The sequence below is a fragment of the Pleurodeles waltl genome, chromosome 5, assembly GCF_031143425.1.
Source record: "Pleurodeles waltl isolate 20211129_DDA chromosome 5, aPleWal1.hap1.20221129, whole genome shotgun sequence".
NCBI classification, from domain to species: domain Eukaryota; kingdom Metazoa; phylum Chordata; class Amphibia; order Caudata; family Salamandridae; genus Pleurodeles; species Pleurodeles waltl.
The window spans coordinates 1,049,617,313-1,049,636,516 of NC_090444.1; the positions used below are offsets into that span (position 1 = coordinate 1,049,617,313).

The window sequence follows — 19,204 nt, forward strand, 5'->3', positions numbered from 1 at the left end:
TGCTTCAGAGACAGGGAAGTAGAATTCAGAATAGTGGCTACAGGGTACACAGACGAGAGTTGCACCATACTGTTGATTTCCATTGTCATTAATTTTGTTTCTTCGTGTATGTTGCCACTATATAAATAGAAAGCCAGGTGGCATAAGCTTGGTCTTTATGATATGTGGACCTCTTAGAGTGATTTACATAATATGAAGGCAACTACAATTACAGAAGCTATACAACTAAACAGAAATGCAGAATAAATAAATTTGGAACATTAAACGTAAGAGTTATAACCTTCAAGCAGCTAATGTGCGTGTTTACTGATATTTATGAAGCATAATGTCACTGGCAGCTTGTGCTCTTTCCAAAGTATCATCTTCAAATCATATAGAATTCAAAACACAAACTTACGTGTCATAGACGTTCAGCAGCCAATTGAGGCACATATCCACACACAGTGGGACATTGACCAAATCTTTGTGCTTCTCCTCAAGCCCATCGTAGATGGTAGTAAGGCAGTTGATCACGTCAGGAACCGTCAAAAGCTGGTCATTCTGTGTCAGTTTGTGTTGTTTGAAGGCTTCATGTGTTGTGCTCAACTCCAACAGATCCACTGAATAGGGGAAAAAGAGGAAATTATCAGGGACAACACCACCTTCTGGATTCCAGCACTACAAAATGTCAATCTCCAGGTGAGGTATAGCATCAAACAGAAGTGGTGCCCTTGACATGTGTTTCAAGATCCACCACTGCCAACAAATGCCCTCTAGCTTCTTAACCATACCTGGATGCAAACATGGGATCAAAGTAAACTTCAAAAAGCATCAAGAAGAATTATTACTAACACAGAAATCCAAAGCCTATATTTGAGTCAAGGATAGGCTCGTCTGAGTGTACCAACAAGAACGCAATTAAAGGAGATAGCCATTACAAAGATATTTAGATAAATGGCAATTACCATCCAGGATGAGGTCATCCACAGATCCAACAACTAGTTTGATCAATTCTTCTCATAAAAACTGCTACCGATTGATTGCATGATTTATAACAAATACATCTACCCAACTCCTACTCAGTCTGAATTAACATAATCAGCCATCCGGGCACTACTAGTTTATTTACCTAGCTATTACTACATTAATTTATCACAGGTTTTTGTGTAGTAACAGCAGCTTCTTAGTGCAAGAATGAGGGTCATAAAAGATTCTACCATATAGGTAATAGTATTCTAGGAGACAGTTTTTGTTTCAATTACTCTGACACTGAACAATGTCTACTGAGGACATACAGGGCAGGTTCGGAAATCAAAATCAGTTCTGGTAAATATGTTCATACCATCCTCACTCTGCAGAAGGCAGAGACTACAATGTGATGAGTAGAATGGTTGAGGGGCTTTTATGCTTGTATCATGGCGGTATACCTTGCTCTAAGTGCAGACCTCGTGCCACCAACCAGCCAGGAAATGCCTGAGAGGCAAAATGACGAGTCTAGCCTAAAGTACATCTGAGGCTGATACAAAACATATAACATGTTTACTAATATCAAAGGGCTAAACTTCATAATACTGTTTTGCACCTATAATCGATAAAATGTGGTGTTTCTGTACAATCTTTTTTTTGTTAAGTTATATATGGGTCCACAGTAGGTGCATACATTCAATAATCAGCAGAACTAATGAGAGGCAGCTACCAACAACAATGAACCCAAAATCATTACTTTATATGGTTTTACCTCCACCACTCCCACTAACGATCCCCCCCCCCATGCAACAACACTAGTAGACAACAAAGTTTTTTCGTAGTTTTCAGTGAAAAGAGTTTTTAAATTAGCATAGGCAGCAAATAGAATGATGCATGGCATCTCCTTACAACCCATCAAAAACTAAATACATTTGGACATGGGCTTATGGCATCCATAACAACATATTTCCTTACATTTAAAATCATGCTTCACCAGAAACACTCCAATACACTAGCATGCATCAGAAAATACTTCAGTTCGGTCACAATCCTGATCAAACTATAGCAATGCCCTTGCCAGAGTGGATTCAATCATTGTGACAAATGCATTCATCATCCTCCCGTTTGCAGCAGTTCAGGTCTGCTCAGTAATTTTTCCCTCAGCACTGCATCAGGAGCGATCTTACGCCACAGTGTGACAGCAGCAGCATAACAAACTTCATAACAGTCTGTAACCTGGGCATCATGTCTCATGCACTTTTTCAGTCACATAAAGAAACTGCCCAACACAAGTAAAAAATAAAACCCAAGGCACATTAATTTTGAATCCAAAAATTGCTCTTAGTGCTTAAAAGATTTAGGCATTTTGACTGATCATATGCATATCAGCCTTAAAAGAAGTGCAATTTAGTTCCAGAGTTGTTAGGGTGATAGCTTCCTTTGCCAATGCTGTATTTCTTATCATTCTTTATCCTTTTTTTATTTAGTTATCCTTGTGTTTTTCAACTATATCTTGGGGAGTAGTGCTGACTGGAGCATAAGATCCCAGCGTTTATAAGAGCTCTGTGGAAGGACTTTGGTATATCGCCCATTTTGTCTGCCCCAGACTTCTAAAGGCCACTCAGTGCTAATTAAATAAGTGGTGCAGACATGAAGCTTGAATGGTGTGACTCAGATGGCTCAAATAGTAATCACAGCACAGGCTCTGTCTAGCGCCTAGGCTTAGCACTACGTTCTCCAATGGCACCCAAATAGAGATGACAGCTAAGGATGAGAAACCAGTGCCACCTAGATTGTGCAGATCCAAGAAGTGAGTGGAGTCCGGTGGAGGTGGGGAGACTGATGCTGGGGAAGGGACTTAACCAGGGCAGCAGATTATGAGGAAAAATTGGTGACAGCCAACGGGGATGGGTCTTGCTGTAGCAGACTAATCTTTGACCCCTGAGGATTGTCCCACAAATGTGGGTCCCTGCCAGATCCTTCACTGATAAAGGACAAGCAGAGAACTTTCTGAGTGAAATGGGGCATGCTGTTTGTTCAGCACTCTAATAACTGTGATTGTGCTGCTCATAAATGAGATGGGGAATAGCAGGAGAAGTACAAAGGATTTGTTTCAATCAAGTAGAACACTGGGAAAAACTAGAGAATAGTGAGCTACTGAGAGCATGGATGAAACAAAATGTATAACTGGAGAATGGGCCCTATTGCGATCCATTAGAGAATTGGGAAGCAACTTGACTGAGAAGACGGGCAGCATTGAGAAGGTGGTGAGGGGCAGCATTGAGAAGGTGGTGAGAGCCATCAAAGACAAGTTTGAAGTGTTGGATCATAAAATGGCTGGTGTTGAGAACAACAGTTCGGGCGATATGAGCCAGGAAGATGTGGTTCCATGTCCTTTTTTAAGAAAACTATAATCTTGGCCTCTTCCCAAGAGGTCGGTTGGGGGGACCCTGACTGTATTTCACTAAATAAGCTAAATAGCTCCTCTACGTAGTTCCAAGAAGAAAACCTTATAGAACTCCAATGGAATTTGATCTCCCCCGATCGCCTTACCGCTTGCCAAAGCTTGGATTGCTGTGCCCAGTTCTTTAAGTGTCAAAGGAGTTTCCAGTGCCTCCTTATCTTGTCCTGTAATTGACCTAGTGGTACGTCGCCCACAATACAGAACCCTTCCTCCTCCTGAGATTGTCCTTCGTGCATATATAGTTTTTAATAAAATCGTCTGAATACTTCTATAATCTCTGGACCGCTAATGGACTATCTGCCCTCCTCATTTTCCAAGCTGGTAATACTACCACAGGCCTGCTTCTGTCTTACTTTTAAGGCTAGTTGTTGCCCAACTTTCCCGCTATATTCATTGCATTCCTGCCGATGTACCAAAAATTTTGCAGCCACCTTGTCCATAAAAATCTTAACGCCCTCCGCTTTGATAACATTTAATTCACATAAAATGTCTGAGGTCTCCGCTTTACACCGGATCGCCTCCCCTAGTTGTTGCTCTACTATACTCAGTTTTTTCTGTATTAATTTTAATTGATCCGTTCGTATTTTCTCTTTCCTTATTGCATACCTCAATGTTTCTCCTCTAGCAGCTGCTTTGAATGTATCCCATACTACATGCCGGGGGGCTGAACCCCGATTTATCTCAAAGAATTCTGGGATCCACTCTTTAATTTTTTTGTACATAGACTGGGTCCGCTAATAATGCCCTGTCAAACGTCCAGGACCTAACTTGAAGCCCTTCTTTCCCTACCTCCATCGCAAAGACCAGTGGATTATGATCTGATATAATTCTGGGGTATCTTTCAACCCGTATTCCCTTTTGCAAAGATGCTGATACAAAAAAATAGTCTAGCCTAACTAACTTGTTGTGTGGGAAGGAAAAGAAGGTAAACCCTGGATCCTGCGGCCAGCACCTCTGCCAAGCATCGATCAAACCATGATTAACAACTAATGTCTGAAGTTCCATGAAAACGTTGTTTTTTCTACCCTGATATATCGTCTGTTCCTGGATGGGATTTACATTATCCAGATGTATGTTCAAGTCTCCACATATTATGACCGGGGTTGCCCATGATGCAAGTTCCAGATTAAGTAACTCCAAGATTTCCGGATCGTCTACATTCGACCCACAGATTGAGCATATAGTGAACTTTGACCCTGTAGCAGAACATTCCAGCAAAACCAGCCTGCCTGACTTGTCTGTAAATTGCTTGTGGACAACCAGAGACCTAACTCGCTTAAGTATGGCCACCCCTCTAGTAGTGGTATTCTGACATGTGTATGCCACTAGCTTCCATCCATAAAATTCCATCAAATGCTTCTGTGTACCTTCAATGTGCGTCTCCTGCATACAATTAATATCAGCCTTCCAAGACTTAAAAACTTCCCCTGCCAGCTGACGTTTTTTACCATTATTAAGTCCACAGACATTTACTGTAGCTATGCATAGTTCACTTTCCTGACCCATTATTTTGCGTTTCAACCCTCATGGCTTCCCTGGGACCAATCAATCTTCCTGATTCCACATTCAAGATGCCCTGCAGCTGATTACCAGCATCACCAATCTTCCTGCTGTGTGTCCTTTTAAACCCTGTACCACCACCACCCCTGGAGACCCCCCCATCCCCTCCGCTTGAGACCAACCCTCCCTTCCCTAACCCACCCACACCCCTACAAATGGCGCCAGGCCGCTAAGCCTGTAAGATCGAGTTTGTCCACCCCATCAGCCCGCCTGTGCATTAACAGAAAAAAACACCCATTCAAACATACTCATAGCATCACAGCCGCTCCCACCCCGCCTCTGCCTTATCCATATTGAAAAAGGGAAAATACCCACACCAACTACCAGGCCAGCACTGCAGGTTAGGGGAATAAAAGAAACCTCATTCACAGGGGCAAGACACCCGCCAACCCCATAATCGACCATGTCCCCCAGCCTCACAGCACCATTTCTAAGTTTTACTATTTTTCAATTGCTGCACATATTCCCATGCTTTGATTTCTGATTTTTTTTAAATCGCGTAGTTGATTTATAAATGACTTTCAAACGTGCGGGGCTCAACAGGTATGCTTCTGCCCCCAACTCCTGAAACGGTGCAATCAACTGCCTGAGTCGCCACCGTCTCTCTACCATAGCATGAGCAAAGTCTGGTCTGGTAAAAAAAGACACCCCCTCCACACTTATCTTTGAATTGGGACGAGTCTTCTCAAACACCGCCTGCAGCAATAAAAAGTTGCCAAAGTAGATAATAATGGCCCTTGGATAGCTCTGTTCTTTACTAGCGTTCAACGTTTGTTTCTTTCTCATCAGCGGAAGTCGATGTGCTCTCTGAATCTCTGTTTCCCAGTTCCACTCAAGAAGGTCTGGGAAGGTTTTCCTAAAGAGTGATACTATATAGGCCCTGGTATCCTGCCCATCGAGGCCCTCTGCGATGCCCAAGATCTGCAAATTGTTCCGCCGCTGGCAGTTTCTGCATCCTCAAGTTTCCACTGGATGTCCAAAATCTGTTGCTCCTGTGTTACTGTCTGCGCAGCTGCAGCTTTAACTTCTGTCTCCAACTCCTCAGTGTGAGTCTCCATTGAAGCAAGGCACGTGCCTATGGCCTGGCAAGATTTAACCACCTTTTTGATAGATAACTGAAGTTGTCTATTTGCCAGTTTCACCTTCCTGCTTTCCTTCTGAGCCTGCTCGCGATTGTGCACCATAGTACGGTAGATAAGTTCCAGCGAAGGGGTCTCAGCCAGACCTTCCACATCGGGGCCCATTAAAATGCTGTTAGTCCTACCTACCTTCAAGAAAGCCTGCTGGGTGGCGGTGTAGTCCCACTTCATCTCACAAACTTCATCTTGAGCATTAGGTGGCTCCCCCCTAAACTTTGTCCCCAAATTGCCCCTAGAGCTGGGCTGCTCCAAAGATTTCCTTCTGCATGTCAAATGATTTGATGCCCAGATGCTAGCTGAGGAGCTACATTCTAAATCAGAGTCTGTTAGTGGGATTTCTTCATCTGAGTCTGAGTCCTTAGATTGATCGGACAGGAAAAAAAAAAACTTTCTACCGTATCTAACAGTCCATGATCACCTTTGATCCCTGTTGGCTTCTCCTCCTTCCCCCTCAGACTTAGACTCAGGTTTTAACTTCAGATATTAACCATGTCCTCAGTTTCCTGTGAGCCAATGTCCTGAGTTAAGCTGCAGGGCTCTACATTGCAGTTAGTTTCTCCCTGATTCACTTCATTGGGCCCCACTTTTGACCTTTGCTCATAAGTCGTTTCCCCCTCGGAGCCCCCCTCTTTTTCACTATTTTTTGAAAATGTACCTGCTGTCTCTGGACTGACTGCTCCTCTGGCCCGGCTCTTGCCACAGATACCACAGATGCCTGCTCTCCATTGGCTCCCATGGTGCAGGATTGTGCATCCAAAGCTTCCTTCTGCGGAGGTGTCTGTTTAAGTTTCATCGCATTGGTAAACATTGCCGGGACCGGGGTAGCATTCCTCACTACTTTTTCCATCCCAAGCGCACTTTGCTGTCCTCCTCTGCCGCAAGCGCTTGCTTGTTCTCTTAAGCAGGGCACCACTTGCTTCTTTTCCCTCCTTCCCCTGATGGGGTCCAAGTTCAGTTTCCCTTGCGATGTCCGGGGCGTCTTTGTGGCTTTCGGCACCATTGGCAAAACCCAGGTGCCAAGAGCTGCGCCCGATCTCGCTGATCAATAGTGATGCCAAAATCTATGCTAAAATATTGGCCAGTCGATTAAGTTTAGTGATTTCTAGTTTAGTATCTCCATGGCAGCATGGCTTTATTCCAGGGAAAAGTACGGCTGATCACATAAGATGGGTCATTACATTGCTCGATGCTAGGGCCGTGAGTAAGCTTCCAATGGCAGTCATACTGCTTGATGCAGAAAAAGCGTTTGATCGGGTCCATTGGCCCTTTTTATGGACAGTTTTGCGTAAGAACAATATTGGCCCTGGGTTCGTTAAGGCGATTCAGCAGCTTGATCATAAGCCGGTTGCCACGTTGCAAATAGCTGGGCTAAAATCAGCTCCAATTATTATACAGAGAGGTACACGGCAGGGCTGTCCGTGTTCACCACTGTTGTTTGCCCTATATATTGATCCTTTGATAAAGAAATTGATTAACAATAACCAGATTAGCCCAATGATATTGAGAGGGGGAAGCACAAAGATTCTAGCGTATGCAGACGATATTGCTGTGGTTACAACTGATCCCATGACTGCTGTACCTGAAATAGAGCAGGAGGCTGTGCAGTTCGGGAAAATGTCTGGTTATCTATTGAATAAAACTAAATGTCAAATATTAGTTAATGATTGGGCAGTCTTTAAGGACGAGCGTATAAAGACCCAGGTTCAGTATCTAGGAGTTAAGTTGACGGCAAGCCTCGATGAGTTAGTAGAAATAAATCTGGCCCGGTCTTAACTAAGACTAGAAAAGACCTCTGCCGTATTAATAATTTGCATTTATCGCTCATGGGACGGTGCAATGTGATCAAAATGACCTTTTTACCCAAGCTGCTTTATTTTTTTTTAGAACTATAACATTAGAAATCGGACAGGAATGGTTTAAATTGATGGAAGGGCTGACTAGCAGTTTTATATGGTCCTACACGAAACCACGTTGGGCCTTTCGTTTTATGACGCTTCCAAGAGAGAAAGGGGGGTGGGCACTCCCCAATTTTAAGCTATATTATCTGGCGGCGGTATTGCATTATGCACAGACACTTTATGTCATGGATAGACTTACACAAGACACCCTCCCCTCAATCTACACATTAATCTTGGGTAAAGAGGCAGATGCAGTTTTTTTACGGATCTTGGAACCAAGCTATTACAAAAAGGTCAAATTCAAAACGATCAACTCCGCCTTTAAGGTGTGGACGCAGGTCAAACACAAGATAGGGATGGGGCGGGTTTGTTATTATACACCTCTTTGGAATACCCCAATGTTTCCTTCAATATTTAAAGATCATTATTGTATGAGATGGGTCAGCCGCGGTATTCAGAAAGTTGGGGATCTTTTCCTTCCCGGTGGTTACCTTAAGTCATTTGAAGATTTAAGTGCAGAATTTGCTCTAGATAAAAGAGATTTTTTCCAAATTTTTTACAGATTAGGAATTTTTTATCAACTTTTCCAAAACAAGGCTCTTGTGTGGGCAAGATTAAGCTGATGGAGGTTGGCGGTCAACCCACCGGCTGTGGTATTAAGAACTTGTACCAGCCTCTTTTAAATTCAGTACAGGACGACATGGCTTTGCTTGTTAAGAAATGGGAAGTGCGGGTAGACGCTAAAGAGCTTGAAGTCTATGACTCTATAGGAATGGCGCAGAATGTTTTATTGTCGGCCTGCCCACAAGCTCCGCATTACATTGTTTTGTATAATTTATACTACACACCGGCTAAGATTGCTAGTTGGGAGAAGACTCTTGGTACTACATGCCCGCGATGTGGAAGCTTGAAGGCAGACCTTTGCCATATGTTTTTTGATTGTGTGAAATTATCAAGATTGATCTATGAAATATCCAAATGTTTTAAGACAATTATGAAACAGGCTGTCAACTTAACACCTCAATTGGTTTTGCTGGGGGTTGACCACTCAGTTTGTAAGAATCGAGGCAAATACTTTTTGTTTGTTGCAATGTCTGTATTACGTGGATGTGTAGCATCTGACTGGCGGGAATCAGATCCCCCACTGTACAATCAAAGGCTTTCGCGGCTCTTATCTATATAACATTTGGAATACAGCTTATATGAATTAAAAGGTGCTGCAGCGAGGAAAAAAGGCTTTAAAATCTGGGCACCTCTGGCCCTATGGCTTCAGGGCTCAGAGAATGGCCTAGTCAAAAAATGAATTCTACACTTTTCTCTGTGCCTGTTATAGATGGCAATATTTGATTGTGGAGATTCTTGTATGAACTATGACGCCTATTTATCAAGGTGAAACTTTGAGTACTGACCACAAAATAAAATTTAAAAAAATTAAAAAAAAAGAGAACAGTTCAAGGCATTAGGAGCCGAGGTCGAGGACATGGTGTCATTTAAAGTGAAAGTGGTGAAGGGCTTTGATCTGATGGGAGTCCAAGCAGGAAAGGCTAGAAAATCTGCTTTGAGTGTCATGACAGTGTAACTGAGTTTCCAGCATGAATCCTACCTCAGTCTTTACCAGTGAAGAAGAAAGAATAACTAGGAAATCTGTTGATTTGAATGCTGAGGAAGTGTGTACCAAGTAGCATGTGGAGCGTTTCAGTTGCATTAGAAGGCAGAGAGTGATGATGTGCAAATAGGCAGCACAGCAATGATCACTGATGAGTTTGGAATAGAGGGAGAAAGTTCTGTGGGTGGAAGTAAAGAAAGGGATAGTTCTTCTGGACGGAAAGACTTCTCTTTTTCCCTGATCTAATCGCTCAGACTCTCTCCAGAAAGAAGGCAGTCATAAGGGCCAACTAATTGAGAGGGGTATCAGTCACTTTCCAAGCAAAACTACAAGTGGACCACAAGGGAAAGAAGTATGCATTTACAGACATTGGCTTAGCCAGGACGTTTATTGAAAGTTTACCCCTTGAGACACTGGAAGAAGATTCAGATAGTGTTGTAGAAATTCCTTGTTGCGATTACTGTATGGAGGCTAGTGAGGAAACTTCTTGTGGATGAGGATTCCTCCTCTGGAGGTGAAATATGAGCAGAGGGCAAGACATGCGTTGAGTGTAGTATTTATTTTACTAAAAAAACTTTCTGTGCTTTGTCTCTCTGCTCTGGCTTTGCTCTTTCACCATCCCTGATTGTTCCTGGACAAAAGGAGTTATGTGTGGGGGTAAAGGCAGAGTGTAATTTATTCTTAAGTCTTTCCACAACACTCAGATATTGTAATCTGGAAAACCCACGGGAATGATGCAAAGGGGTTTGTTTTACAAATGTGTTGATTCTCAATAACAATGATTTAAACCCAATCCATATGTTCAGGTTACAGCAATTCAAAGTCAGTAGTACCTTTTCTTTGTGACAATAAAAATCAAATTGACATGTGATGTTAATTAAAACCACATAGGGTTCTATACCTATCTTAAGCACATCAGTCTACTAGGAAGCATTGATGCTGTTAAAACTAAATATGATGGTTATTCTTTTATTTACCTTTTTCAATGTAGAAGGTGGCATCTTTTTTAACATCTCGAAATTTTAGTGTCATGTGTTTGCAAAAAAAAAAAAATGTGGCTGCTCGCATTCCAGAACTTTCCAACACAGAAATATGAAGGAAATGTGTTTTTCAGACATAATTTGAGATTTGCGAGGGCTTCGGGATAAGAAAACCTGGTATAGCCAGGATTTCCCTGGGTCTTTACTTTCCAAAAACGTGAAGGTCTGCTGCTTTTCCAAGAGAGCCAGCTGAACTAGGACCAGAAATTCATACCTACCCACAATGCAAAAATAGGGTCAGTTTTCAGTGGGAAAATTTTATGTGTTCATGTTGCGTTTTGGGCCCCCTCCTGTCACAGGCCCTAGGCCTACCCACACAAGTGTGGTACCATTTTTATATGGAAACTTGGGGAAATGGTATGAAATGTGTGGCTCCCCACAGATTCCAGAACTTTCCAACACAGAAATGTAAGAGAAATGTGTTTTTTAGACAAAGTTTGAGATTTGCACAGGCTTCAGGGTAAGAAAAACTGGTGAGAGCCACGCAAGTCACCCCACCCTGCATTTTCCCAGGTGTTTAGTTTTAGAAAAATATGCAGTTTTTTGGGGGGTTCTCTTGGTACCAGCTGAGCTAGGGCCCAAAATGCACAGCTTGCTAAATTGCAAAAATAGGGGTCAAACTCAATATTTTCTGCAGAAATGCCTCCATATGCATCAGCCAAGCAGACTTCTGCACTCAGTTAAAACAATCTGGCTGTCGCCAGATTCAAGAGTGCTGGGCTTGGGAGTGGGCGGCAGTCTTTTTTCTCCAACTGTACCTTATTTTTTAAAATCACTTTCTTCTGACCCATAATCACTTTCTGCAGCTGTTCAGTGAGACCTAAAATACTTGGGCATTACCCACAGGCACACATTTTCTCACTTATGTTATGTTTTTGCTTTTTCCACAAAATTTGGAGGGTTCCAGGAAAACCTTTTCGAACACTGACCTTCGATTGCTCTGTTTTCTGTTTAAGTGGACATAGTTTCAGATCTAGAGGAAGGCCCCAATAATGACAGGGCGCAAATTCCAGTTTGGCCGCACACTCCTGTTTGCATCCAAAACATATTTGCAATAAGGGCACAGGCAGAAGGTGTCTGTTCTTGTGATTTTCGGCTGGTGATACCTCTCACCTATAATGGTAGCAAACAGTCTACATGCGTTTTTTGCACACCTTGGATTGGGGAGTTACATTTGTGATTAGAATGTTATGCCTCTTTCTGGGGAATCCATCTGGTAATTGTGCTCTTATTGTGCAACTGCTATTTATTTATTTATTTTTAACTCCACGCAATCAGAAACGCGAGGTCCCACAATCTCCTTCTGGTTTTTACAGCTCAATTGTGACTGGACCTTAGTTGATTCTTTAACTGAGTTTCTGTGAAAGTCAATGTATTTATAAACATATTACTCGAGTTATTAAAAAACAGAACTTAATGTGCAGAGTACTGCAGAAACTGCCTTGGATAATATAAAAGACAGACGCTTAATGCATAATGGCATAGACGACAGAAGAAGGCAGACCTATGGGAAACAGTGTAGTACACGAGTCTGAGCTCAACACAGAGAACTAAATTATGGCCCTTCAGAGTCAGCAAATCATTAACAATACAATCGTCACACCTCTGTGAAAACCAAATCACACCGCCCTATGGTTGGCGATAACTCAATGGAGTGTGCTAATCTAGGAGGGGCGGGGGAGCACAAATAGGAAGAGAGCCTTGCATAAGGCGTTTGTGCATCTCCAAGCGCGGTGCGTGATTTGTTTAGTTGCTGTGGTGAAACCATAAACACATAAAACATAAGAATGCTGGCAGTAAAAATTGGAATGTCATTAAATGATAACGTCCTGTGGGTTTATGAGCAGCGCGTAACAGAGCTCAATTTGTGTTTATTTTATTTACTATGTGCCGGCCGGAGTGTTTGTCAGTTGAGGAATATCCGTTGTCGCGCGACTAAACGGAAAAGCCGATCTTGGCGTTCACAAAGCAGACCTGGCCTTTATAAAGCAATGTTGGGAGGTTGTGGTTGGAAGGAAATTGCTTTCTGCAATGTTTTTCACCTCAGGAGCCATTGCTTTTCCGATTAGATCCTTCGCAGCACAATATCCTTGCTCTGAAAACCCTCTAGTATGGAGCCCATCGGGCAAAATGGCAGAAAGGCTAGTCCATCCCTGGCGGGGACTTTACATTTCACCTTAGAAGTCGTTAGAGGACAAACTGCTCTATGAAAGGGCAAGCCAGTGCAGACTCAGCCTGGCTCGTGCCTGGTTTTTGAACCCTAGTAATGGACAAGTCACACACGAGCAAAGGTAGTGTCCGTTCTCCGACTGCTTTGTGCAGTTCTGTAAAAAAAAAAAAAAAAAAAAAAAAACAACAGGCACAGGCAGCAAGCATCATGCAAAGAAGGAAAGCAACACCATAGGGGAATTAAACTTATCGATAAGGTTTGAACTTGAAGTCTTGAATGTAGAACAATAAATTAAAACAATATATCTAGCATATTGGGGCCAGTTGACCTTTCAATTGCCACACTGTTATCTGAGAGAAAAGTCTAAGCCACCTTCTCTGACTTTATGTCTTGTTAACCTAATGTATTGCCTCAGATCAATTTTAGGGAATCTCCTGAAAGTAAATTTGTGTGCTAAGTCAGGGAAACATAGCGCTATAAACACATTTAGAGACAACTTTTTGGGACTGAATCACACTCGGTTTGACCTTTTTCATTAAAGATTTCTTAGTTACTACAAGGAATGTTTCTTGGGAGCTTTTATAACTTGAAGATCATATTTAATTAATCATGTTGTGCACGGTTTATAGATTTAGCTCTTATAAGAGAACGATACACAAATCATTGCCCTTTCCCAAATTCGAGTGACAGAACTGCAGAAAGTGACCAGGAACCTAGGCTGAAATCTCGGCTTCCACATTAAGAACAGTTTTGTTATTTTGTGTAAACAACTGTTCCTCACTTTACTTAATCACCCCTAACAGCACAACTGAAAAGCATAAACAAATGAATCAGCCTAACCCTAAAACTAGGCAAGCATCAGCGAAATCAAATATGTCCGGATCATAAAAACTATCGGATTTGTTAATTATTTTTTTTGTGTCACAAAGCAGAAACTTACGTGGGCACATCTAAAATAGCCACCTTGAAACAGGTTTGTAAAGCATAACAAATGCTGTTCAAAGTTGGCCAACATCAATGCGTGCTCACCTGCTGTGGCCATTTAGGAATGCATTTTATGTTAATAACTCCCTTCATGCATGGCACACATTTATGCATATGTATCCAATGTCACTATCTTGAAATAGCATTTGTTAAAATAAAATAAAGTTCATTGAGCGATGCCTGCCAAGCATGAGTATGGATTGTCATTTTGGAATGGTCGTAAAATCATTTTAAAATGGCCACTCACTGACGCAAAAAATGAAAAATCAATACAAAAAAAAAGTAAACAAAGAGGCTAGGTGGGGGAAGAGAGTGGAATGGGGAAGAAGAGGAGCAGTGGGGAGAGGGAATTAGGCCCTCACAAGCACAGCAAAAGAGCAAGATCTGACATCTGTAGTGGAAAGATACCTAACCCAGTCACAACCCTGCAAGACTACAATTTTCCTGGTTGGGAGAAACAAAAGAAGAGGGTGGAAAGTCGTCAGAATCCGGTAAGTGAGAACAGACAAAGCTATCCAATCATGAGCATGGGGCTGACTTAAAACCGACCTCAAGTATGTAAAATGTTTTGGAAACAATAGTTCTTGGCAGAAGACAGTTAAAGCTGTCTGTAGTTAGGACCTAATGAATGGAAGTGCTATTTAATATAGTTTCTTGTCATATTTTTTAATTCAACCATTTTGGTATATTAAATGGTGTTTTTTTTTCCAGATAGTTCAACTTGTCTTTGGCTCTTACAACCACACCCGGCACATGGCATGCCTTCCTTTATGAAATATGAGGTTTGTTTGTCTGTAATTTCAACTAGTAAAGTATGATTTTTCTTCATCATTGTAAAGGGATTCATTATACACATCTCCCATGAGACATGCTCTGCATTTTCCTTGGATGAACAGAGCAGTATTCTCCTGTTACTCCAAGCGCTTAAAGAAGGTGCTGGGACATCATACCTTTGACTCAAATTACTAAGGTATTCTAACTGGCAGACTTTGATTGAAAAACAATATCAAACAATTCTGTGGCAAAGCTGAAGCACATATTTTAGTCCCGTGCTTTTGTGGAACCTCTTTTTGAAAAGTAAGATTCTTGTGTGAAATCAGGGGAGACTGGAGAGGAAATGAGGAGTTGGACTTGTTGATCAAACCCTATTATCTCCTCATCCATCTTCTTCATAACAGTCCTATTGAAGTAACGATGTGCCTAAAGCAGGAGCCAAAAGTTGTAATTTAATTCACAAATAGAACTCTCTGACCTCTGTTAGTAGCACCTTGCCTTCCTACCTCTGCAAAATATATTGTGCCTCGCCTTCTGCTTGCTATATCCAAATGACTACCTGAGCTCAGCACCAGAACAGGCTCAAAGAGGGAAGACAATCTAGAAATGTGTCAAGGCAGACATGGGCTCAGGGTAAGGAAGATAATCAGAAGTCTTTGGAAGATGCGGCTTGTGGGTGAGACGGTTCCTTGGAGGAGCAAGAACCTTCAATGAGTGCTTAACCAGGATCGATTCCAAAGGCCCAGACTTTCTAATCCACTTCGTTCTGTTGGAGGATGGGCAAGACAGACACAAGTGAACTTAAACTGCTTCTATGGAAGTTGAAGTATCCCTGCCAATTACTGTGTCACCAGTGTTGCTCTCTGCTTATTTACTCTGAAGCTATTTTCATTCTTCACCACAACAGTTGGACTGGTAGAAATTTTCTGTCCTGGACAGAAATGGCTGAGCTAATTTTGTCCTGTTCAGCACATCAGCTGTGAATATCTTTTGTTCTGTACTGGGAGGGGCTAGCAGCGCAGGGTGGAGGTCACTGGTATCTACCTATGCATTATAACAAAAAAACAACAATGTGGAGGAGCTCCCCTCAGTATTTACTCTATCCTGTCATTAGACCTGTTCCAGGGGCAACTAACACTAAATTTTTCAAAAAATGAAAGTTTTCTGTGTCTTTATTAACAAAACATATCCTTCCTCTGTTCCCTGACCAAATAAAAGAGCCTGAAAATATTTTACATTTGAGACCTATAGCAAACATGCAATCAACCCAAAACATAGCACATAAGTTCATGAGGAAACAGGCATCTAGAAATGACTTTCAGAGGTAGCACCAGGGCCTGTCTGCAGTGCCAGACAGGAGATCCCAGTACATACTAGATCAGCCACCATAAGGGATACGTTTGCTGAGCACCATCTTTCTGCAAATTTCATAAGTTTGATAAAAAACATTTTTTGCTGCAACAGCAGAACACGCCAACTTCATGCTCAGCCAGAGCTAAAACCATCACTAAACATAAGGTGGGCAAAGGAAAGGCAAAGGAGGAGCGTTGGAGCTTCCTCTTGAGGGTCTGTCATAGTTGGGTAGCACTAATCCCACGGATAAATCAGTACTGCTGCTGTGTGACGGCTGTCCGTCAGATTGGAAATTGATGTTTTAACGCAGCCAGCAAAATCCAAATTAAAAAATGTGTTCTCACAAGTCCAGAAATCAATTCTGCTTCCAAGCCTTTACATGAAATGCTGGCTGCGCACAGAAGTTAGGTATACAGAGTAAGCACACAAAATCCAGAATAATTCAAAGGCTAATGCACCAACAGTAAGTTGCCACTGTTTGCTTGTTAGATGCCATAAAAAAAAAAAATCCAATATCAAATTACAAATAAATTCTCACCTGGTGGATATCTGCAGTAAGCTTAAGATGAACAAATCTACACTATCAACTGCCCTAGAGGCATGGGATCAGGAGAACTGAGTAAAGTCAAAATCCACTTTTATTGAAACACAAATATAGAAATAAAGTGTTTTTCAGAAGACACATACGTTAAAACCACACATGATTCACAGCGTTCCTTAACAAATCAGTACTGGCTGCTTTGAGATACTTCGTGAACTGAATATTCCTTATACCACAAACCTTATAATGAGCAAAAAAGTTAATATGAACAATAAAACTCTAAGCAAGTGATTGAAAGTCGATATGCACGGTATTATTGAAAGTGCCTAGTGTTAAGGGAGGGAGATGCCATGGCTGGAGTTACCGATTACATTTCTAACCCGAAATCCAGGCATTCTGAGAAAAAATCCCTGGAATCGGGAATGTCCTGTTTAACCCGAAATTACTAATTCAAAGTTTTCTCCGTTCCGGCAACATTTCCACTCACTTTTACCACCTGCAGAGAGCAGAAGCCACAGTGGATCAACTGTGCAGGACGTTTTCAGGAGGGTTTTGGGTTGGGCAGGGCAGACGGAGGTGGCTGGGGGTAGTGTTGCTTGCTCCTCCGTGCTGTGAAGGGGGCTTGAGCTGGGCTGAGCCTCCACTCCCCGCCTCAGCCCGACAGTTTTACTAGGAATGATTTAACGCCCAGTATATAACTGGGGCCTGTATTTCCGATGCCCAGTACATATGTATCCCAATAGGAGCTATCACTACAACCAATGTGTAAACAAGGCTACAGTACACTTATTACATAAGATAAATTACCCCTGCCTTACACTATAAGTATATTGCGAGTGACCAAGCAGTTCTATCACCTACTAGAAAAACATGTCTAAGGGCAGATTCCTCAAGTCATGTCACTCCAAGATGACTTTTAACACATGGGAGAGGGTTTTTTATTTCGTATAATATTTGGTCAGGCATTTTACCAAAACTTTTCAAATGAGGGCTCTCTTGTTGCTTCCTACGAAGGAGATAGCATGTTTGCAAAGATACAGAATAAATGCAGAATATGTTACGTCAAAATAATAATGTAAATTTGAAGCCTGTAATATTTTCCAAAAGCATATTAGAAGTAGTCTGATGTATGTCATGTCCAAAAACGCCTTTAACTCATAATGTCTTGGTAACATAAAGGGATTTTCTGCTTGCAGTTAAGAAACTTCACCACTGCAAAATAAAACAAAAAAACACAAGTGACCGTAAATGTTCCTTATAATCTAAGGATTATTATTTTCAAGGGAAGACTAGGTCAGAGGAAAGACAGGTAAAAAGCTAGCCTCCCTTTACTTTTTTAAAGGGCAGTTGTAATCCTTCTCTGTGATCAGCCTTTCACACTGTACCCGTATCTAGCAGGTATTCTGACTTCACCACTCTAATGTGGTAAGGTATTACAGTGCAGTTGCTAAATTATCTGTATTATTTATTACAGGCATGTCACAACTGGTTTGCAATAAGAAAATTACTGCCGCTTTCATATAGTTATTTCAGTCTTCGAGATGTTACAAAAAACGTTTTAACAAATCATTTACTTCTCTTCCCCAAATGTGCATGAATTGGCCAAGGCCAATACGAAGTGACACGGTCAGATATGGGTGAAGGGAGAGGAAGGGCCATCAGGAAAGTGAAGTTGCTGAGGCGGTCAGCAAAGGTAACTCATATACAGCAGAACGCTTAGAGGGACCATGGCCACCCATACAGGAGGTGGGCTATATTCCTTGAAAATGACCCTTTTAGGTGGCTTGTCTACCTGGACAAAGAAAAAGTATGCTCTGTGTTGTAGCCTAAAGTCTGAATTATAAATAGAATACTAATAATTATTATCATTAATGTTATATTGTTTATTTGTAAACTGTAGTTGTACCCCTCACATACTGTTTTTGCACTATTATTTCCAAAGGAACTCTTGAGAAGCGGCCTACCTTGGCCCCAAATCTGTAAGAGCTAACAATTTGAAACAGAATGCTTAAAATAAACTAAGTTAAGGTGGTTCAAACTAACAAACAACATAGAATTCAAACAGTCTAGTCAGATGAAATACAAATTAGAAACAAACATGTCCTTAGCTTTTCACAGAATTTAAGATGTGTAGTTTTCGTTGCAGAACGCCATATAATATTGTTCCATAGTTCAGTGAATTGTGTGCTGAAGGTTTTACCGCCCCAATATGCACCAGAAACCACACACCTAATCAAGTATGTCTCTGAGTGAGACCTGTGCCATTTTGCCATGACGACAATCACCCACGCTCAATGCACTATGGATGAAATTATTTAATATCACTTTGAAATCCGTGAGGCTATCTATGGCTACTCCCTGCTTATATTGGGAGAGACTTTTCAGAAAGCACCAAAATGTTTTCCATGGTCCCCTGCTGTCAGACAGGGGCATTAGGCTACTTGCACTGTCCCTCTTTATTCCGTGGAAGACGTGTTGTACCCTCCTCCTTCATCTACATCATCTTTTAGTAGCCGGATACCTGTCGTTTTGAAGGCCTTACATGATCTCCTACGAGCAATGGCAACAATGACTATGTAAGCTAATGGGTGACCTGCAAACAGGTGGGACTCCTGATGACTCTTTCTTTTAACTCACAATTGTAGAAAACTTGCAGCGTTAATGAAAGTATGACATGCTCTCAGAAAATGTCAGACACTTTTTGTGGTTAAAAGCTACCTTTCCAGATTC

The 19,204-nt window shown here is 41.7% G+C and overlaps 1 protein-coding gene across 7 annotated transcripts in view; it reads right to left on the reverse strand.

Moving 5' to 3' along the window:
- Window positions 1-19,204, reverse strand: part of UTRN (utrophin) — a 1,374,288-nt gene that overhangs the window by 249,372 nt on the left and 1,105,712 nt on the right. For all 7 annotated transcript variants that reach the window (XM_069235249.1, XM_069235248.1, XM_069235247.1 and 4 more), the window contains one exon: window positions 398-599. In XM_069235249.1, the coding sequence (XP_069091350.1) occupies window positions 398-599 (202 nt within the window). The remainder of the gene's footprint in view (window positions 1-397; window positions 600-19,204) is intronic.